We start from the raw sequence: 23,024 nt of genomic DNA on the forward strand, positions 1-23,024 counted from the left end.
AGTGACAGGCAGGTAAGAAGCAAAGAGGCGTTCCCAAGTAACACATTGTAACCAATGACTCCACCCTGCCTCTGCCTCTGTAGAGGGGGGGTGTATTTCAAACCAGCCTGTCTGCCCTGCCGCTCCCTCCTCCTCGCTCTCCCTTCCTCTTACAGTCCCTCTCTTCTCACTGTGAGAGGAGCTAGTTTCTCTGACAGAGAAACTGCTTTTCTGCTCTGACACAAGTTGTTCCAGGTGGGCCCTTTCGTATGTCTGCGGCAGTGAGTTTCAGACTCATTGGCTCTCATTTGTATTGGCTCTCATTTGTGTTTACAAGGATATTTTCCATCTGGATCCTTCAACCTTTAAAGTGACAGCAAGGGCTTTTGATCTACACCATCCCATAGGCTGAAATGTGAGATCTAAGAGAGACCAAGACAGTAATTGTGATTCAGAGCTCCTAATTGCTTTAAGATTGCTACTGATTGGAATCAGGACGTGAGTCAACAACAACCATACTTGTGGCTTTGTGAATGAATGAGAATGGTAAAGGCACTTGCTCAAGCTTTTTTGAGGTTGCTGTGGATTCTCACCTTGGCAAAGTGTAAGATCCCAGGTAAGGATAAGATCTCTCTATCCTCTTTTAAAGGTAGTAGTGCAAGAATTGTCAGGATAGGCTCATGGGTCAAGGTTCAAGGCAGGGGATGTCTTTAGTGTAAGGAAACAAATAATCTGACTACTGTATGCCTTTAAATACTTACATTTGATCTAATCTTAAAATACATCTCTATCTAAAAACATTCCTTACCCCAGGACACTTCAATGGGTGACTGTCCAGGAAAATAAAGACAAGCAAACTTACTTACCTGGCTCTGATGGAGGTGATTATGCCAAAATGTAAACCTTTTTGCATGTTGTGTCCCATCAAATAATCAGATCTGTACAGAAACAATGTACTCCTTTTTATTTATTTTCCTGGATTGTCACCAGTTTGAAGTGTCCTGGGGTAAGGAATGCTAGTCACCAGTTTGAAGTGTACTGGGGTAAGGAATGATAGTCACCAGTTTGAAGTGTCCTGGGTTAAGGAATGTTTCCCTTTTTGTTCAAGCGGGGCTGAAGAGCGTTTGGGTACACTTTCTTTCTCTACATCTCTTATTCATGGAACAGATGCTTTTTGCACTGTGTCCCTTTCACTGCACAATAAATCATAGTTCTTCTTGGCAAAACTAAAACGAGACAGACATCTGAAAAATAACAAGAACTACTTTAACATGTGGTCCTAAAAGGAGAGGGATTTTCCATAAGACAAATCAAGTGTAAAGTATTAGTTTAAAGAGAATGGTTTGGCCAGGAGTTTTATGAATACAAACAACCATTCCTATACAACAGAAAATACATATTGTCACTGCACTGTTCCTGTAACTTGTCGATGAAGTCTCTATCCATCCCTCAACAAATCTGAGGATTTATGAAGTAAAAACATCCTTCAAGGCAATGCTGAGCCTCTATTGCTGTACATGTAGAAATATGTTGCCCACATCCCTGTAAATCCTTGAGAGGTGGTCAGTCAGTGGGCAGTGAGCAGGAGTCGAGATGTGTTCTCTGTGAGGAATCCAGTAGCCCACGGCGTCTGTGATAGCTGGCCCTCTGGCCCTCGGCATGCCTCTGTTTGTTCTGGTTGGGAGACTAGGGAGGCCGGGTCCCACTGTCCTGTCCAGTATTTAGACTGGCCAGACCATGCTGGGACCCAGGTCAGCTGTCTCTTCTGTTTGGAATGTTGCTGAGGAGATGAAAGACTTCTACTCTGAGGAGAAGCTCACAGTCTCACAGGGACATCCTTGACTCTTCACACAGTTGCACACATGCTTATTCTATATAGTCATGCACTATATTTGACTCTGAGTGGGGGCCCTGTCTATGAAGGACTTCACTGGTGTTACCACTGTTGTTTTGGCAGTAAAAAGCCCATAAATTCACCTATGAACATGGATGTTACATTTACTCATTCACAGTGCAATGTCTTGTTGCAACCACATTTAGTGCAAAACAAATGACTGAAAAAAACAGATGTTGAGAATAGGCTGTGTGATTACCAGTTTCAAGGGTATTATCTAATACTTATCCAGTCAAACTCTGCATTTAACTCAAAAATTGTAATGTATGTATGTAATGTTTGGCTTTAGAAGTGCCACCATAACCATAGGTGCCGGCACTCACTGTGAGTTGTGTGGTGGCTAAAATGCTGGGACTGCATGTTACAGTTGGCTAAAACAAAAACATAGTGAATGTTTCAGAACCGTGAGAATAACACAACCTATAGCAAGATGGAAAGAGGGGGAGAAAAGTTCACAAATTACCATGTGGATTCGGTACACGTCATACGTGATATACCGATATGGAAAGGACATACTGTGAGTAGGTGTTGTGGGCTGAAAGAAAGAGATAGGAATGGAGAGAACATTTTGTTCATTCCGCCTTCTACTGCAGTGGGCTAAATAGGGGGTCACACATAGTGTTTCTGGGTAGTCTTAAATCTACTTTGAAACAAAATTATATACCTCAAACACATAGTTATGGGCTTTAAAAAATAATACACCTGTACCATGTCAGATATGGAGTTGAAATGTATTACATTTTGAGTTTGCATCGAAATATTGCACTTTATATATGTCACCGAAGATTGAAATATAAAATATAAGAAAACTGTTTGACATAGCAACACTGGATTTTTTTGCGGGTTTTTTGAAAGAATGTTAACTAATTATTAAATGGAGGTCACATTTCCCCAAACTGTTATCTCTCTACTTCTCCCTTAGATGCCCATTTGACATGCCTGTTCTCAGAAGACTGTGTGCTACCCTGCAGCTTCAAACCCGGTGGAAATGAGATCATCAGCTGGTACCGCCAGGAGGTACTCCTCCTCAACCACTCCCATCAGGGTGGAGACCAGTCGGACCAGCCTCCCAAGGACCACCGTACCAGGATGTACCTGCTTCAGGACCAGCTCTCCCGGGGCAACGCCTCGCTCCACCTCAGCCAGTGTGGCATCAAGGACCGAGGCCGCTACAGGTGTCAGGTCAACAGCACTCTGGGACAACAGGAGTCCTTTATCATCATGAAAGTGGAGGGTTAGTAGTACCGCTGGCGCTAGTATCGAGGCTAGAGTATGCTGCTGAGTATCCACTTCACATATCAAATTCTTTCAGCGTAGCTTGTGGTAAAATACCCTCTGTTAAGAGACATGAATCATTGTTTGTCGCCCAGCTGCCGCTGTATTGGAGCTGTTAGAGCTAGAGCCAAATTGCTAAACTGATGCCAAGCCAAGAGTCGAGTATTTGCTTTTGTTGTTGGTTTTGTGACTTTGCTGTACAAAAACCTTTTGAATGGTTTTTGCTCTCAAATTCACTGTTTGTAGTCAAACCACTCAAGGCTGTTACTTTCTAACCTTGGCTCTCTCTCACTATTATTCCAGCTCCCATCAAGATGGTTACTATGGAGATAAGTAAGAACAGAGAGATTCAGTGCCTGTCTAAGGATATCTTCCCTGCTCCCCGTGTGCAATGGTCCACTCTGCCACCTAAAGCCAACCTGAGATCCACCACACATATGGCACCCAACACTGAGGGCCTCTACTCTGTTCAGAGCAAACTGAGAATGTTTGGAAATACCCCCACTTACGTCTGCACCGTTAATTCCACATATGGATCACAGTCATGGAAGAGCTCACTACAAAAAGGAGGTACGGCATAATCAGCATTGTGTTTCTCTTTCTCTCTTTCTCTCTCATTTTGCAGATGCATAGTTTATGGTTGATAAATTCTCATAAAAACAGTAATACACTGCTGGGATTATTTAACCTTTATTTAACTTGGCAAGTCAGTTAAGAACAAATTCTTATTTACAATGACGGTCTACCAAAAGTCTACAGGCCTCCTGCGGGGGCTGGGATTAAAATGAAAAACTACATAAAGAGAGACCTAAGACAACAACACAGCATGGAAGCAACATAACATGACAACAACATGGTAGCAACACAACATGGCAGCAGCAAAACATGGTAGCCTCACAAAACAGGGTACAAACATTATTGAGCACAGACAACAGCACAAAGGGCAAGAAAATAGGGACAACAATACATCCCGCAAAGCAGCCACACCTGTCAAGATGGCCACCATTGTTCCTATAACCAAGAAAGCAAAGATAACTGAACTAAATGACTACCGCCCCGTAGCACTCACTTCTGTCATCATGAAGCGCTTTGAGAGACTAGTCAAGGATCATGTCACCTCCACCTTACCAGTGTCATGACGTGGCCCTTTCTGGGTGTAGATCGTGGCAAATGTAAGAACACCATAATACCCTCCAAGCTCATCATCAAGCTGGAGGCCCTGGGCCTCAACCCCACCCTGTGCAATTGGGTCCTGGACTTTCTGATGGACCGCTCCCAGGAGGTGAAGGTAGGAAACAACATCTCCACCTCGCTGACCCTCAATACTGGGGCCCCACAAGGGTGCGTGCTCAGCCCTCTCCTGCACTCCCTGTTCACCCATGACTGAGTGGCCATGCACGCCTCTAACTCAATCATCAAGTTTGCAGACGACACAACAGTAGTGGGCTTAATTACCAACAACGACGAGGCAGCCTACAGGGAGGAGGTGAGGAGATGTGGTGTCAGGAAAACAACCTCTCACTAAACGTCAACAAAACAAAGAAGATGATCGTGGACTTCAGGAAACAGCAGAGGGAGCACCTCCTATCCACTTCGAAGGGACAGCAGTGAAGAAAGTGGAAAGTTCCTCAGTGTACACATCAACGACAAACTGAAATGGTCCACCAACACAGACAGTGTGGTGAAGAAGGTGCAACAGCGCCTCTTCAACCTTAGGAGGCTGAAGAAATTTGGCTTGTCACCCAAAACCCTGACTAACTTTTACAGATCCACAATCGAGAGCATCATGTCGGGCTGTATCACAGCCTGGTACGGCAACTGCTCCGCCCACAACCGCAAGGCTCTCCAGAGGGTGGTGCGGTCTGCACAACGCATCACCGGAGGAAAACTACCTATAGCACCCAATGTCACAGGAAGACAAAAAAGATCAAAGACAACAACCACCCGAGCCACTGCCTGTTCACCCCTCTATCATCCAGAAGGCGAGGTCAGTACAGGTGCATCAAAGCTGGGACTGAGAAGCTGTTCTTCAGTCTCTATCTCAAGGCCATTAGACTGGTAAACAGCAATCACAAACTCAGAGAGGGTGCTGCCAACATGGAGACCCAAACACTGGCCACTTTAACAAATGGATCACTAGTCACTTGCACTGTCGGAACCAGAAGCACAAGCATTTCGCTACACTCGCAATAACACCTGCTAACCATGTGTATGTGACAAATAAAATTTGATTTGATTTGTCAATAAGAGTGTCCATGATTGAGTCTTTGAATTAAGAGATTGATTGTATGTTGCAGCTCGTTACAGTCGCTAGCTGCTGCGAACTGAAAAGACGAGTGACCCAAGGATGTTTGTGCTTTGGGGACCTTTAACAGAATGTGACTGGCAGAACGGGTGTTTTCTGTGAAGGATGACAGCTGCAGTAGATATCTCAGATAGGGGGAGTGAGGCCTAAGAGGGTTTTATAAATAAGCATCAACCAGTGGGTCTTGCGACAGGTATACAGAGATGACCAGTTTACAGAGTATAGAGTGCAGTGATGTGTCCTTTAGGAGCATTGGTGACAAATCTGATGGCTTAATGGTAAAGAACATCTAGCCGCTCAAGAGCACCCTTACCTGCAGATGGTCATCTGAATCAGGGTTAGTTTGGCAGCTGGGGTGATAGAGGAGCGATTACGATAGAGGAAACCAAGTCTAGATTTAACTTTAGCCTGCAGCTTTGATATGTGCTGAGAGAAGGACAGTGCACCGTCTAGCCATACTCCCAAGTACTTGTATGAGTTGACTACCTCAAGCTCTAAACTCTCAGAGGTAGTAATCACACCTGTGGGGAGAGGAGCATTCTTCTTACCAAACCACAATGTCCTTTGTTTTGGAGGTGTCCAGAACAAGGTTAAGGGCAGAGAAAGCTTGTTGGACACTAAGAAAGCTTTGTTGTAGAGCGTTTAACACAAAATCTGAGGAGGGGCCAGCTGAGTATAAGATTGTATCATCTGCATATAAATGGATGAGAGAGCTTCCTACTGCCTGAGGTATGTTGTATGCAGTGGCTGGGACAGCAGATGTTCTGACTTTATACACCACACTCTTTGAGAGAGGTAGTTAGCAATGATGACTAAGTGCAGAGCCAGAGACAAACTGACTGATTTATATACAGGTGCTCTCAACTCCCAGACAGACTTGCGTGATGCGTTGATGCCTGAGAAAATGAATAATTCATTGATTTCAGTGTAACACCCATTGAATATAGCTCGCTAGTCCTTGTAGTCCTCTGGTTTGTTTAGCCATCCCTATGGGAAGAATGAATGGGGAAAGAATAGGATTTTGGAATATAAGGTCTGAGGTTAACACAGGCTTAGGAGATCTTATACATTTTGTTCTATGAGACAATAGCAGTCAGTTAGCATAACCATTATGAAGCCTGTGTGATTTGTGTGTTTTTAATTATTACATAAATTCTTCAAAATTCACAAAAAGTAACGTTAGCTGGTGAAGATTATTTCATAGAACAAAACGTATAAGATCTCCTAAGACTGTGTTTACCGCGGACCTTATTTTTGGCGTTCATCCAAAAACCCTACAAAAATGTCATTCATTTTCCTCATAGGCTTTGTCCAACGAACCATGGCTGAGTTAGTGCCTACAAAAAGACGCCATTACTATTTCTCTCTATTATGAATTAGAACACTAGAATGGAAAATAACCTTCTTATGATGGGATTAAGGTCAGACATTTTGGTCAGGGAGTTGGTCAACCATGGTTTGCCAGTGCTGTGATAAGATATGGTGTAAAATAATGAATTTGAATAATGTACATAATAGATACATTATTCAAATTCATTATTTTACACAGTATTTTTGTCAGCTAGCTAGACATGACGTGTTTCAAATTAACTGCCAATATGCCAACATTCCATTCAAACAATGTGGTCAATCTACAGTCATACACTGGCTGTAATCAGTTGATGTTAGGACTGAGACAAGTTGTAAATGGACCATAATAGCACTCACAGCTTTCCAAGAAAAACATTTAAGACATTTCTGATCTGTTTACATACAGTACCAGTCAAAAGTTTGGACACACCTACTCATTCAAGGGTTTTCCCTTATTTTTACTATTTTCTACATTGTAGAATAATAGAGATGTCAAGACTCACTAGAGTGATTGGGTGAAGTTAGGCGCAGGAGACCAACGATGCGTAGTAGGGTGTTTATTTCCTAATTCCGACAAATCCAATCAGGAAATGAACAAGGAAAACGAACCAGACAAAAATATAAATGTCCACCTCAACAGGGTCGGAACACAGTCCAGAAACCAAAATAACGTTCTTCCACAACATGAATCAGGAAAACAAAAACAACCCCTAAACCCCACGACAGGCAACAACGAACAATCCCGCACAAAAACCTAAACCCAGACAGCAAGACTAAATACCCCACTAATTACCTAACACAAAACCAGACAAAACCAAACGAAAAGGAAAAGAGGATCGGTGGCAGCTAGTAGGCCGGTGACGACGACCGCCGAGCGCCGCCCGAACAGGGAGAGGAGCCATCTTCGGTAGACTTCGTGACAAGAGAAGACATCAAAACAATGAAATAACACATATGGAATCATGGTGTAAGCAAAAAAGTGTTAAACAAATAAAAAAAATATTTTAGATTTTAGATTCTTCAAAGTAGCCACCCTTTGCCTTGATGACTAGGAGACAGGAGACAGAGGGCTGTAAGACAGAGGATTAATCCTTGATACATGAAACGTGGGATGTGTACGGAGAGTGCAGGGCAACAGAAGATGAACAGCAGAGGGGCTAAGGATCTTGGAAAAAGGGCTGATAAAACGGGGGGAAAGTTTGTGGGACTCTACCCGGAGGGGCAGATTCCGAGTGGACAGCCATACCCTCTGCCCAAGAAGACAGTGGGGAGCCGGGGTCCAGTGGCAGTCCGTCTGTCGACGGTACCTGGAGGTAGTCTTGAGAAGAGCGGACCGAGCTCTCTTCCAGGTACGGACGAACATCTGGGCAGAGGGTATGATGACCTCTTGCTCAGGGAAGAGCGTGGGCTGATAACCCATGGAGCACTCGAAGGGCGAGAGCCCAGTGGCCGAGCAGGGAAGGGTGTTCCGGGTGTACTCCAGCCACACAAGTTGCTGGCTCCAGGTGGTGGGGTTGGCCGAGACGAGGCACCGAAGAGTCGTATCCAGGTCCTGATTGGCACGCTCTGACTGGCCGTTGGATTGGGGATGAAACCCGGAGGACAGGCTGGCCGACGACCCAATGAGTGTGCGGAACGCCTTCCAGAACCGGGACAAGAATTGAGGACCATGGTCGGAAACCATGTCCACTGGAAGTCCATGCATCCGGATGACGTGCTGCACCATGAGCTGGGCCGTCTCCTTGGCCGAAGGTAGCTTGAGGAGGGGAATGAAATGGGCAGCTTTGGAAAACCTGTCCACCACCTTGAGGATAGTGTTGTTGCCATCAGACGGAGTGGGACCAGTGACGAAGTCCAGGGATATATGTGACCAGGGACGGTGAAGGACAGGAAGAGGTTGAAGGAGGCCAACCGGAGCTTACCGAGGAGTCTTGTTCTGAGCACAGACCGTGCAGGAGGCGACGAACACGGAGATGTCCGGAACTATGGTGGGCCACCTGCCACCCTGGCTCCAATGGGAGGGTTAGGGTTACCTGCCACACGGACCTGGTTCTCTATTCTCCAGACGAGGGTAGCCACCAGGCACGAGGTAGGAAGAATGATTTCGGGGTCCGAGGGTGTAGAAGCGGGGGAAAAGCGGCGTGAAAGCGTGTCCAGCTTAACATTCTTAGACCCCGGGTGGTAAGAGATGGTGAAGTTGAACCGGGTGAACAACAGGGCCCATCGAGCTTGCCTGGAGTTGAGATACTTGGCGGTGTGGAGATATTCCAGGTTCTTGTGATCCGTCTACACTATGAATGGAAGTTCCGCCCCATCTAACCATTGTCTCCACTCCTCCAAGGCCATCTTCACTGCGAGTAGTTCTCGATTCCCCACATCATAATTCATCTCTGTGGCGTTAAGGCGATAGGAGAAGAAGGCGCAGGGATGCAGCTTAAGTTCCAGGGCAGAACGCTGGGACAGGACAGCCACCACTCCGACATCCAAAGCGTCTACCTCCACCATGAACTGACGGGACGGGTCCGGATGGATCAATATGGAAGCTGTGGTGAAGCGGTGCTTAAGGTCCAGGAATGCCCGGTCAGCAGCTGGGGACCACATGAATGGGACCTTCGGAGATGTGAGTGCTGACAAGGGAGACGCCAGGGTGATGTAAATCCGGATAAAACGGTGATAGAAATTTGGCAAATCCTAAGAAACGTTGCAATCTACTACCGATCTCACCTTTCCCGAATCCATCTGCACATTCCCAGCAGTGATGATGTAACCAAGGAAGGAGATGATGGAGTGATGGAACTCGCATTTGACAAACAGCTGGTTCTCCAGGAGACGCTGGAGGACTTGTTGGACGTGGAGAACGTGTTCTTGAGCTGAGCGGGAAAAGATGAGGATGTCATCGAGGTAGACGAACGCGAACCGGTTCAACATATCCCGGAGAACGTCATTAACCAGGGCCTGGAACACAGCACGAGCATTGGTCAAACCGAATGGTATCACCAGGTATTCATAGTGTCCGCTAGCAGTGTTCAAGGCTGTCTTCCACTCGTCACCTTCCCGTATCCGTACCAGGTGGTAGGTGTTCCGAAGGTCTAACTTAGAGAAGATAGCGGCCCCCTGGAGTGGCTTGAAAGCCGAATTGATGAGTGGTAGCGGGTAGCGGTTCTTAACCTTGATGTCATTGAGGCCCCGGTGGTCGATGTATGGGCGCAGAGTTTCATCCTTCTTCTCCACAAAGAAGAACCCTGCGCCGGAGGGGGAGGCAGAAGGACGGATACCCCCTGCAGCCAGGGACCCGACAGTGAACACAGCCATCCCTGGGGTGGTAGTGCCCGAGAGAAGGTCAATCCCGCAGTCATAGGGTCAATGCGGAGGAAGCGAAGTGGCCCGGGCCTTGCTGAAACTCTCCCGTAGATCCTGGTACTCCACTGGAATGGCAGAGAGGTCCGAGGCTTCTTCCGAGCCCACAGGAAGACTTCCTGGGGCAGGCTGCGCTGAGTTCAGGCAATGGGCGTGGCAGAACAGGCTCCAGCCAATGATAGTACCAGCAGTTCATTTGATAAGGGGATTGTGGCACTGGAGCCAAGAAAACCCCAATACTACTGGAACCGGAGCAGACTTGATAAGCATAAACTGTATAGATCACTGTGATTCCTGGACACACACAGGGGGATAGGAGTAGTAATGTGGGTAACCCTGCCTATAGAGCGCCCATCCAGTGCTCTAACATCCACGTGACTGGAGAGGGGCTGAGTGGGGATGCCCAGCTCAGACACCAGGGTGGTGTCCATGAAACCCTCGTCGGCCCCAGAGTCAATGAGAACCCGAAGAGATTTAGACTGGTCGCCCCACAACAGGATGGCATGGAGAGGGGGTGCGAGTAAGGGGAGAAGAAAAACTCTCTGTATGGCCCACCAGAGCACTCGCACCTACTGATGAGCCTGGTCTTATTAAAAGACAGGTTGACACATAATGACCGGCAGCTCCGCAATACAGACAACTGTGGGTGTTAAGTTTGCGTAAGTGTTCGGCTGGAGACAGCCTAGCTCTGCCAAGTTGCATCGGCTACGAAAAAGGACCTCAGAGACTCTCGGGGGAACTTGGGTAAGCTTGGATTCTCTCGGGGATGTAGACGCCGGGATCTTCCGGAGTTCCTCGGAGGTAAGGTGGGATCCTTAGGGTGAGAGATTGGGACCGGAATCAGACCTCCTCTCCCTCCTATGTTCTCGTAGCCGCCATCGATCTGGATGGTCAAGGCAATGAGAGAATCGAGATCCGGAGGCAGTTCCCAGGCTGCAAGCTCATCCTTAACGTCCTCCGATAATCCATGAAGGAATGTGTCGAACAGGGATTCTGAGTTCCAGGCACTTGGCAGCCAATGTGCAGGAATCAACCGCATAGTCCAACACACTGCGGGAGTCTTGGCGAAGCTGGAGTAACTTCTGGGCAGTCTCTCTCCCGGATAACGGAGAATTGAAAACCTATTTCACCTCATCCTCACGAACTCCTCCAGGCTGAAACACTCGGTAGATTGTTGTTCCCACACCGCAGTAGCCCAGGCAAGAGCACTCCTGGACATTAGCGGTCCGAGGGGAAGGACGAGGGCAGCAGCTCAAAGATGGAGGAGGAGGAGGTAAGCGGGGTTATCGGGAAGCCGGAGTGGCCTGGAGAGACGCACTGCTGACAGCGGTGTTACTGGGGGGCTGGGAGGCTACTGTCATGGCCGACGGACTCACAGATAATCCGCGGAATTGCTCCAGCAATGTATTCAAGGCACAGTCATGGCGTTCTGCCAAGGTCTGGAATCCGTCCATAAGACCTCGGAGTAACTCCTTGTGTCTCCCAATGGTGGCTCCTAGCTGGTCCGAGTCTGCTGGATCAGTCAGACCTCAGGAGAAGACCCAGATGCAGACAGTTCGAAGCAACAAAAGTTTATTACAAAAACAGGTGGCAGGCAAACAACAGGTCAAGGGCAGGCAGAGGTCAGTAATCTAGAGCAGAGTCTGAAAGGTACAGAACAGCAGGCTCAGGGTCAGGGCAGGCAGAGGTCAGTAATCCAGGGAAGTGTCATAAGGTACGGAATAGCAGGCAGGCTCAGGGTCAGGGCAGGCAGAATGGTCAAAACTGGGAAAGCTAGAAAACAGTGAAAAGAGAGAAAAACACGAGTACAGGAAAAATGCTGGTACGCTTGACAAGACGAACTGGCAACAGACAAACAGAAAACACAGGTATAAATGCACAGGGGATAATGGAGGAAATGGGTGACACCTGGAGGGGGGTGGAGGCAAGAACAAGACAGGTGAAACAGATCAGGGTGTGACAATGACAGCTTTGCACACTCTTGGCATTCTCTCAACCAGCTTCATGAGGTAGTCACCTGGAATGCATTTCAATTAACAGGCGTGCCTTGTTAAAAGTTCATTTGTGGAATTTCTTTCCTTCTTAATGCTTTTGAGCCAGTTGTGTTGTAACAAGGTTGTCACGATTCCCACCGACGGTGGCGCCCCCTCCTGCTCGGGTGGCGCTCGGCGGTCGTCGTCACCGGCCTATTAGCTGCCACTGATTCCCCTTTTTGGTTTTCCCTTTTTTTTGGTTTTGTGCACCTGGTTTGAGTGTGGTTAATTAGCGGGGCTATTTATGTGAGCTGGTCCGCTTCCGTGTTGTGCGGGATTATTTCAATGTTAACGTTTCATGTTCGTGTCGGCGCTAGTCTACGCCGTGTGTACTTTCTCCCCTGTGTTTGGGAATATTTTGTTTCAGTAGTGAGTCTACATTAAATACGCCACTACCCTGTGCTCGCTGCTTCCTGTGCCTCATTCCTTCACCACGACTGCCAATCCGTTACAGAATCCCGCACCTCCTAAAAAGGCATGGAATCAGCAGGAGACGAGGAGCGCTCAGGACTTCGCGTTGGAGTTCAGGACCTTGGCTGCTGGGGCGGGGTGGAACGACAGGGCCCTCATAGACCACTATAGATGCAGTCTCCGGGCGGACGTCCGTAGGGAGCTGGCCTGTCGAGATGCAGCTCTATCCCTGGATGAGCTCATCGACATGTCCATTCGTTTGGACAATCTGCTGGCTGCCCGCGGGCGTTCGGAGAGGGTCCTGCCCGTTCCACCTTCGTGCACCCCCGCCCCTACCCCTATGGAGGTGGGGGGGGGCCGTGCCAAGGGACACCGGAGGAGCTGGCTCCTCCTGCCCCAGCTGTGGTCGGAGAGGACACACGGCCGACCGGTGCTGGAGGAGCCAGTCTGGGAGTCGAGAGGGCAGGCAGAACACTTCTCGGTCACCCCAGGTGAGTCGGCACCAGATTCACCCAGAACCCCCTGTTGGTCACGTGTTCTTACCTGTTTTGTTTCCTAATTTTTTTCCCTCTTCCCAGCATAGGGCGCTAGTCGATTCAGGCGCAGCTGGGAACTTTATGGATCGTGGACTTGCCATTAAGCTGGGCATTCCGCGGGTGCCGTTAGATTCCCCCTTCCCCGTGCACTCCCTAGATAGCCGACCATTAGGGTCAGGGCTAGTCAGGGAGTCTACGGTGCCACTGGACATGGTAACGCAGGGGAATCATAAGGAACGCATTAGTTTTTTCCTTATTGATTCGCCTGCGTTTCCGGTGGTGCTGGGGGTCCCCTGGCTGGCTGGTCACAATCCCCGTATTTCGTGGAAACAGGGGGTTCTCCAGGGGTGGTCAGAGGAGTGTTCAGGGAGGTGTCTAGGAGTTTCCATAGGTGCCACGTCGGTGGAGAGTCCAGACCAGGTGTCCCCCGTGCGCATTCCCCCTGAGTACGCCGATTTGGCGATCGCCTTCTGTAAAAAGAGGGCGACTAAATTACCACCCCATCGACAGGGGGATTGCGCGATAGACCTCCAGGTTAACGCTGCACTTCCCAGGAGTCACGTGTACCCCTTGTCACAGGAGGAGACAGCGGCTATGGAGACATATGTCACTGAATCCCTGGGACAGGGGTACATTCGGCCCTCCATCTCACCCGCCTCCTCGAGTTTCTTTTTTGTGAAGAAAAAGGAGGGAGGTCTGCGTCCGTGCATTGATTACAGAGGTCTAAACGCTATCACGGTGGGGTTTAGTTACCCACTACCTCTCATCGCTACGGCGGTGGAATCATTTCACGGAGCAAAGTTCTTCACAAAACTGGATCTTAGGAGCGCGTATAACCTGGTGCGTATCAAGAAGGGAGACGAGTGGAAAACAGCCTTTAGTACCACATCGGGCCATTATGAGTACCTCGTCATGCCGTATGGGTTGAAAAATGCTCCAGCCGTCTTTCAATCCTTTGTTGACGAGATTCTCAGGGACCTGCGCGGGCAGGGCGTGATAGTCTATATCGATGACATTCTGATATATTCCGCCACCCGCTCCGCGCATGTGTCCCTGGTGCGCAAGGTGCTTGGTAGACTGCTGGAGCATGACCTATACGTTAAGGCTGAGAAGTGTGTGTTTTCCAAACGAGCCGTTTCCTTTCTGGGTTATCGCATTTCCACCACGGGGGTGGTGATGGAGTGTGACCGCGTTAAGGCCGTGCGTAATTGGCCGACTCCAACCACGGTGAAGGAGGTGCAGCGGTTCTTAGGCTTTGCCAATTACTACCGGAGGTTTATCCGGGGTTTTGGCCAGGTAGCGGCTCCCATTACCTCACTGCTGAAGGGGGGGCCGGTGCGTTTGCGATGGTCGACGGAGGCGGAGGGAGCCTTCAAGAAGTTGAAGACCCTGTTCACCGACGCACCCGTGTTGGCGCACCCGGACCCGTCTCTAGCATTCATAGTGGAGGTGGACGCATCCGAGGCTGGGGTGGGTGCCGTGCTATCACAGCGCTCGGGTACGCCATCGAAACTCCGCCCCTGCGCTTTCTTTTCGAGGAAGCTCAGTTCGGCGGAGCGTAACTATGATGTGGGGGACAGGGAGTTGCTAGCGGTGGTAAAAGCTTTGAGGGTGTGGCGGCACTGGCTTGAGGGGGCTAAACACCCCTTTCTCATCTGGACCGACCACCGAAACCTGGAGTACATCCGGGCAGCGAGGAGACTGAATCCGCGTCAGGCAAGGTGGGCCATGTTCTTCGCCCGGTTTAGGTTCACTATCTCCTATAGACCGGGTTCCCTTAACACTAGAGCCGACGCGCTGTCCCGTCTCTATGACACGGAGGACCGGTCCATCGATCCAACTCCCATCATTCCAGCGTCTAGGCTGGTGGCACCGGTGGTATGGGAGGTGGACGCGGACATCGAGCGGGCATTAGTGTTGGAACCTGCGCCTGCGCAGGTTCCCGTGGGTTGCATGTATGTGCCGCTCGGTGTTCGTGATCGTTTGATTCGATGGGCGCACACGCTACCTACGGCGGGTCATCCTGGTGTGGCGAGGACAGTGCGGAGTCTCAGGGGGAAGTACTGGTGGCCCACCTTGGCTAAGGACATGAGGTCCTATGTCTCTTCCTGTTCGGTGTGCGCTCAGAGTAAGGCTCCTAGGCATCTACCGAGAGGGAAGTTACAGCCCCTCCCCGTTCCACAACGGCCATGGTCGCACCTGTCTATAGATTTCTTGACAGATCTTCCCCCCTCTCAGGGGAACACTGCGATTCTGGTGGTTGTGGATCGGTTCTCTAAGTCCTGCCGTCTCCTCCCATTGCCCGGTCTCCCTACGGCCCTGCAGACTGCGGAGGCCCTATTTACCCACGTCTTCCGGCACTACGGGGTGCCGGAGGACATTGTCTCTGATCGAGGTTCCCAGTTCACATCCAGGGTCTGGAGGGCGTTTATGGAGCGGCTGGGGGTCTCGGTCAGTTTGACCTCCGGTTTTCACCCCGAGAGCAATGGGCAGGCGGAGAGGGTGAACCAGGAGGTGGGCAGGTTTCTGAGGTCGTATTGCCAGGACCGGCCAGGGGAGTGGGCGAGGTACATTCCCTGGGCGGAGTTAGCCCAGAACTCACTTCGCCACTCCTCTACTAACATGTCACCCTTTCAGTGTGTTTTGGGTTACCAGCCGGTCCTGGCACCATGGCACCGGAGTCAGACCGAGGCTCCTGCGGTGGAGGACTGGGTACAGCACTCCAAGGAGACCTGGAGAGCCGTCCAGGACTCCCTAAAGGAGGCCAGTGGACGGCAGAAGAGGAGTGCTGACCGCCACCGCAGTGAGGCACCCGTGTTCGTACCGGGAGACAGGGTCTGGCTCTCGACCCGGAACCTGCCCCTCCGCGTGCCCTGCCGGAAGCTGGGGCCGCAGTGTGTGGGGCCATTTAAAGTCCTGAGGAGGATAAACGAGGTGTGTTATTGGTTACAACTCCCTTCCTATTACCGTATTAACCCCTCGTTTCATGTGTCTCTCCTCAGGCCGGTGGTAGCTGGTCCCCTGCAGGAAGGTGAGGTGCTGGAGGTCCCTCCACCCCCTCTGGACATCGGGGGGTCCCCGGCGTACAGCGTACGGGCCATTCTGGACTCGAGACGCCGGGCGAAGGGCCTGCAGTACCTCGTGGACTGGGAGGGGTACGGCCCGGAGGAGAGGTGCTGGGTGCCGGCGGAGGACGTCTTGGACCCATCCATGTTGAAGGATTTCCATCGCCTCCGTCCGGATTGCCCTGCGCCTCGCCCTCCGGGTCGTCCTCGAGGCCGGTGTCGGCGCGCTGCGGGAGCCGCGCGTCAGGAGGGGGGTACTGTCACGATTCCCACCGACGGTGGCGCCCCCTCCTGCTCGGGTGGCGCTCGGCGGTCGTCGTCACCGGCCTATTAGCTGCCACTGATTCCCCTTTTTGGTTTTCCCTTTTTTTTGGTTTTGTGCACCTGGTTTGAGTGTGGTTAATTAGCGGGGCTATTTATGTGAGCTGGTCCGCTTCCGTGTTGTGCGGGATTATTTCAATGTTAACGTTTCATGTTCGTGTCGGCGCTAGTCTACGCCGTGTGTACTTTCTCCCCTGTGTTTGGGAATATTTTGTTTCAGTAGTGAGTCTACATTAAATACGCCACTACCCTGTGCTCGCTGCTTCCTGTGCCTCATTCCTTCACCACGACTGCCAATCCGTTACAAAGGTAGGGATGGTATACAGAAGATAGCCCTATTTGGTAAAAGACCAAGTCCATATTATGGAAAGAACAGGTCAAATAAGCAAAGAGAAACGACAGTCCATCATTACTTTAAGACATGAAGGTCAGTCAATCCGAAAAATGTCAATAACTTTTAACGTTTCTTCAAGTGCAGTTGCAAAAACCATCAAGCGCTATGATGAAACTGGCTCTCATGAGGACCGCCACAGGAAAGGAAGACCCAGAGTTACCGCTGCTGCAGAGGATAAGTTAATTCGAGTTAACTGCACCTCAGATTGCAGCCCACATAAATGCTTGACAGAGTTCAAACATCTCAACATCAACTGTTCAGAGGAGACTGCGTGAATCAGGCCTTCATGGTCGAAATCCTGCAAAGAAACCACTACTAAAGGACACCAATAAGAAGAAGAGACTTGCTTGGGCCAAGAAACACAAGCAGTGGACATTAGACCGGTGGAAACTTTCCTTTGGTATGATGAGTCCAAATGTTTTATTTTTTAATTCCAACTGCTGTGTCTTTGTGAGACGCAGAGTAGGTGAACGGATGATTTCCGCATGTGTGATTCCCACCGTGAAGCATGGAGGAGGAGGTGTGATGGTGTGGGGTGCTTTGCTGGTGACACTGTCTGTGATTTTTTAGAATTCAAGGCACTCTTAATAACCAGCATGGCTACCACAGCATTCTGCAGCGATATGCCATCCCATCTGGTTTGCGCTTAGTAGGACTATAATTTGTTTTTCAACAGAACAATGACCCAAAACACACCTCCAGGCTGTGTAAGGGTTATTTGACCCAATTGAGATGGTTTGGGATGAGTTGGACCGCAGAGTGAAGGAAAAGATGTCTTCACTTTTATTGTACAATGTAGGAAATAGTAAAAATAAAGAAAAACCCTTGAATGAGTAGGTGTGTCCAAACGTTTGACTGGTACTGTATATTTTAGAGGCTATTTATACAGAAAATTGGTGTAAAACCTGTATAAACTGTATTACAATTATTTGACAATATTTTATGTTGACAATAATTCCATTACACCATTTCTGATATATCCAATATCTTACTTTTATTTTCCTGCAGGTGTGTTTTGGGTCAAATCTGGATTATATTCCTCTATCGCCATTCGTTCCAATTAGAGTGGCTTGTATTTCGCCCTGACCAATATGGCTGCCATTTTTGCCACCATTCTGGAACTTTGAGGGTTTATAAAAGCCCCTCTAGTAAATGAATAGGATCTCTATGGTAAAACCGCCCTCTAGTGTTTAAGAGAGTGACTACAGCAGGAAGTCTGCTAAGGGACGGTGATATATATCTTTTACATTTACATTTAACAGACACTCTTATCCAGAGCAACTTACATAAGTCAGTGCATTCATTTTTGTACTTTTTTGTACTGGTCTCCCGTGGGAATCGAAACCCACAAACCTGGCGTTGAAAGCGCCATGCTCTACCAACTGAGCCACAAATAAAATGCTTTCACTGGCTCACAATTCATAAACTTATTTCATCAACAGAGTTGACTGGAGAGGCAGGGCGAGAGCTGTCCATCCCTTGCATGGCTCCACAGAACTTCCAGAACTTTTTCCTCACCTGGACCTTCGCTAGAACCAATGATAAATCCAAGGTCATCCTCAGCTATGTCAGCCAAACCAGACGGACCTCCAACCTCTGGGAGGGCCGGGTTGAACTGGAGCAGGACCGAGTTTTGATGGGCGATGGATCCCTCCTTCTTCACAACCCAGAGAGTCAGGAACACACAGGAACCTACACCTGTACATTCTCAGGCTTCCAGAGCAGACACATGGTTCAAACCCAGGTCACCATCAGGTCAACATTACGGCGGTCGTTGACAGGTACATAAAAGTTATACCTTTAAAATATTTACACCCTATGTGCTTATTATGCATGCAAGGTTATTGATGATAAGTGTCCACATCTTTTATTAATGCTGAATTTTTCACACATTTACATTGTCCAAACGTCTAGAAAATTTGCCAAATGCTGAAGACCAGGTTGGGCGTACAGGGGAAAGTCACTCCAAGATGTGGGTTATTGCTGTAGTAGTTGCAGTGGTTGCACTAGTAACAACAGCGCTACTACTGTATAGAAAAAAAAGAGGTAAGTATAAAGACAGGTCTTGACCCGGGCCTGCAGTGGCAGTATATCAGCGTATCAAAGAGATGTCTGTTAACCTACTGTTCACTCTACTATAACTAATGTGATGGAATACCTGAGAGTAAATGAATCACTTCGGAACACCATGCATTCTGTACTCATACTCACATGGCAATGAAGGAAGTGATGACTCATATGATTTATGTATTCCCTAGCCAACCAAGGGAAGGCTGATAGGACTACTCTGGAGGACACAGAGATGCAGCCAATGGAACCTAGTAAGTGTAGGTCTATTTTAGTAGTTGTCAGGACTCATCATTATATGGCCTTTGTCCTATTATAATCCAATCCAGCAATCTTACACTATATATACAAAAGAATGTGGACACCCCTTCAAATGAGTGGATTCGGCTATTTCAGCCACAACCGTTGCTGTGTATAAAATCGAGCACAAATCCATGCAATCTCCATAGACAAATATTGGCAGTGGAATGGCCCGTAATGAAGAGCTCAGTGACTTTCAACGTGGCACCTAAATAGGATGCCACATTTCCAACAAGTCAGTTTGTCAAATTTCTGCCCTGCTAGAACTGCCCCGGTCAACTGTAAGTGCTGTTATTGTGAAGTGGAAACACCTAGGTGCAACAACGGCTCATCCGTGAAGCGGTAGGCCACACATGCTCACAGAACGGGACCGCCAAGTGCGGAAGGGTGTAGTGCGTAAAAATCGTCTCTCCTCGGTTCAACACTCACTACTGAGTTCCAAACTGCCTCTGGAAATAACTGTTCGTCAGGTGTGGTGTACAGCTTGCCGCCATTGGACTCTGGAGCATTGGAAATGTCTTCTCTGGAGTAATTAGTCACGCTTCACCATCTGGCAGTCCGACGGACAAAACTTGGGTTGGCAGATGCCAGGAGAATGCTACCTGCTCCAATGCATAGTGCCAACTGTAAAGTTTGGTGGATGAGGAATAATGGGCAGGGGCTGTTTTCATGGTTCGGACCTTAGTTCCAGTGACGGAAAATATTAACGCTACAGCATATAATGACATTCTCGATGATTTTGTGTTTCCAACTTTGTGGCAATAGTTTGGAGAAGGTCCTTTCCTGTTTCCGCATGACAATGCCCCCGGGCACAAAGCGAGGTCCATACAGAAATGGTTTGTCGAGATCGGTGTGGAAGAACTTGACTGGCCTGCACAGAGCCATGACGTCAACTCCATCGAACACATTTGGGATGAATTGTAAAGCCGACTCCGAGTCAGGCCTAATCGCCTGACATCACTAATGCTCTTGTGGCTGAATGGAAGCAAGTCCCCGGAACAATGTTCCAACATCTAGTGGAAAGCCTTCCCAGAACAATGGAGGCTATTATGGCAGCAAATGGGGGACGAACTCCATATCAATGCCCATGATTTTGGAATGAGATGTTCGATGAGCAGGTGTCCACATACTTATGGTCATGTAGTGTATCTGATTTTATCCCCATTCTGCAAGGCCAAAACAAAAGTGACTTGTGTAGCCTTCAGCACAGATACCTTTAGCCTTAACAACATTCATAAAACTCCAACTCTTCTATCGCTTGAATGAATTTATCTGTATACTAAAGTTCTTATTTATTCATGTTTGGTTGAAGTACACTGAAAGGAAATACTGCTGGCTTTAGAGTTATTCCTTCATTGGCTAATACCCATTGCCCTGCCTTACTAATTGGTCTTTCCGTCTCTCCCTCACAGTTAAAACATCTGATGATTTGCCAATGGATAACTGCCAGCTGACAGCAGGACACAACAACGGCCATACATAGCTCTGACTGACAAGACGTACTAGATGACAGTCATACTGTTCCTAATCACAGACCTGACATCATCAATCAACCATGCATTTGTAGCTTGACTGATAGTTAGAAAATATGCCCATGGACAACAACCCACATGTTTTGCTCAAGCGGGAAAATTATACCACATAGGGATGCATTCCAGTGATTTCATTGGAGAGTACTGTTCTACAATGGAGCACATCTGTGTTCTAAACAATTGAATAACTGTACAGTCTTCATCATTTACATAAAAGTTTTGAATGAAGTGTTCATTGTAGCAGTCATCTGTGAGTGTCTGAACAGTTGTCAACTCTGAGATACCTTACCCTTCTAAGGTATCTAGCTAGCTACAGCAGGCTACCAAGACAGAAATACACATTGCCATGCTGTTCGTAGTGGAGCGTAACATTTTCGTCCTGAATTTGAGCTTTCGTTTTAACAATATGACCACACAACTTTGGTGTTCTATATAGGACAAAATGCGTACGCTGTGACGGTATGTTTTGAGTTAAGTGAAATGAGTGATGTAACTATATTTAGGATAGTACTGGTTATGCTGTATGTTTGAGTTGACCTGCACTTGTTTTTCTTTGAAAGGATTCACAAGCATGAACACGTCTTGGCATGGGTTTGTTGACATTTGCTTTAGTAAAGGTTTTATAGACATAGGTGTTCTCCCTCATTCAACTGTCTCTACAAAAACACAAAAATATCTTCAACCATCTCATTATCTTAAGGTGTTGCAGGCATAGTTTGATATTTAAGATTGTGAAAATGTTGTGCAGTTATTCTCTCTTAGAAAAAATGGTTCTAAAAGGGTTCTTCAGCTGTCCCCATAGGAGAACCCTTTTTGGTTCCTGGTAGAACCCTATTTTTGGGTTCCATGTAGAAGCCATTGTGGAAAGGGTTCTACATGGAACCAAAAGGGTTCTAACCTGGAACCAAAAGGGTTCTACCTAGAAGCAAAAATAGTTATTCAAACGGTTCTTCTATGGGAACAGCCGAAGAACCCCTTTAGGTTCTAGATAGCACCTTTTTTTCTAAGAGTGTACCCCTAGATGTGTGAGTAGAAGTATATTTGTAAAGGAAACAAAGGAATAACAGGGTAATCTTGTTATTTACCCTGCAACTGGCTGAAAATGTCACTACGGGTAAGAATACTACAAATGTTGATTATCAGAAATGTTTGATTGCAATTATATAACATTATCCTCTGGAATCTAAACTTCTATTAAAGAATATGTAGGCATTATAAAAAAAAAGTCCATGTCTTGTCTATCTGGTGACCTGTCTCTACTCTGAGGACTGTGTGCTGCCATGTAGCTTCAAACTAAATGAAGACGAGGTGATTCATTGGTACAGACAGCAAACACCCGTCCATAGCTACTACGATGGCATTGACCAGTTACAATTTCAGACTGAACATTTGAGTGGAATGGCATCTTTGTTTAAAGACCAGCCTTTTCATATAAATAAATCCCTCAGGAGGGTAGATGTTTCAGATGAGGGCATATACACTACCGTTCAAAGTTTGGGGTCACTTAGAAATGTCCTTGTTTTTGAAAGAAAAGCAATTTTTTTGTCCATTAAAATAACATAAAATTAATCAGAAATACAGTGTAGACATTGTTAATGTTGTAAATGACTATTGTAGCTGGAAACTGCAGATTTTTTATGAAGTATCTACATAGACATACAGAGGCCCATTATCCGCAACCATCATTCCTGTGTTCCAATGGCACGTTGTGTTAGCTAATCCAAGTTTATCATTTTAAAAGGCTAATTGATCATTAGAAAACCAGCTGCATTAAGTACTGCAGTGCATCTCCTCCTCATGGACTGCACCAGATTTGCCAGTTCTTGCTGTGAGATATTACCCCACTCTTCCACCAAGGCACCTGCAAGTTCCCAGACATTTCTGAGGGGAATGGCCCTAGCCTTCACCCTCCGATCCAACAGGTCCCAGACGTGCTCAATGGGATTGAGATCTGGGTTCTTCTCTGGCCATGAGAGAACACTGACATTCCTGTCTTGCAAGAAATCACGCACAGAACGAGCAGTATGGCTGGTGGCATTGTCATGCTGCAGGGTCATGTCAGGATGAGCCTGCAGGAAGGGTACCACATGAGGGAGGAGGATGTCTTCCCTGTAATGCACAATGTTGAGATTGCCTGCAATGACAACAAGCTCAGTCCTATGATGCTGTGACACACCGCCCCAGACCATGACGGACCCTCCACCT

At 47.9% G+C, this 23,024-nt stretch overlaps 1 protein-coding gene across 2 annotated transcripts; it reads left to right on the top strand.

Moving 5' to 3' along the window:
• The first annotated feature begins 86 nt into the window (after positions 1-86).
• LOC115154762 (uncharacterized) lies at positions 87-22,044 on the top strand. 2 transcript variants are annotated; one of them, XM_029701312.1, is made up of 7 exons: positions 87-595; positions 2,796-3,107; positions 3,452-3,718; positions 18,363-18,701; positions 18,835-18,966; positions 19,179-19,247; positions 20,700-22,044. In XM_029701312.1, exons 1-7 carry the CDS (start codon positions 517-519, stop codon positions 20,768-20,770), a joined length of 1,269 nt encoding a protein of 422 aa, XP_029557172.1. In that variant the 5' UTR covers positions 87-516; the 3' UTR covers positions 20,771-22,044. The 2 variants fall into 2 exon arrangements, with proteins under 2 accessions (XP_029557172.1, XP_029557173.1); XM_029701313.1 differs by having other exon boundaries at positions 90-595; positions 19,179-19,241.
• Positions 22,045-23,024: the final 980 nt, after the last annotated feature.

Source organism: Salmo trutta, chromosome 19 (assembly GCF_901001165.1).
Source record: "Salmo trutta chromosome 19, fSalTru1.1, whole genome shotgun sequence".
Taxonomy (NCBI): domain Eukaryota; kingdom Metazoa; phylum Chordata; class Actinopteri; order Salmoniformes; family Salmonidae; genus Salmo; species Salmo trutta.

Excerpts from the sequence above, each read along its gene's own strand:
- LOC115154762 (XM_029701312.1), top strand. The coding sequence starts at position 517 with ATGAGAATGGTAAAGGCACTTGCTCAAGCTTTTTTGAGGTTGCTGTGG. Across the intron at positions 3,719-18,362 it reads GAGCTCACTACAAAAAGGAG|AGTTGACTGGAGAGGCAGGG; the intron begins GTACGGCATAAT and ends TTTCATCAACAG. Across the intron at positions 18,967-19,178 it reads ACTGTATAGAAAAAAAAGAG|CCAACCAAGGGAAGGCTGAT; the intron begins GTAAGTATAAAG and ends TGTATTCCCTAG.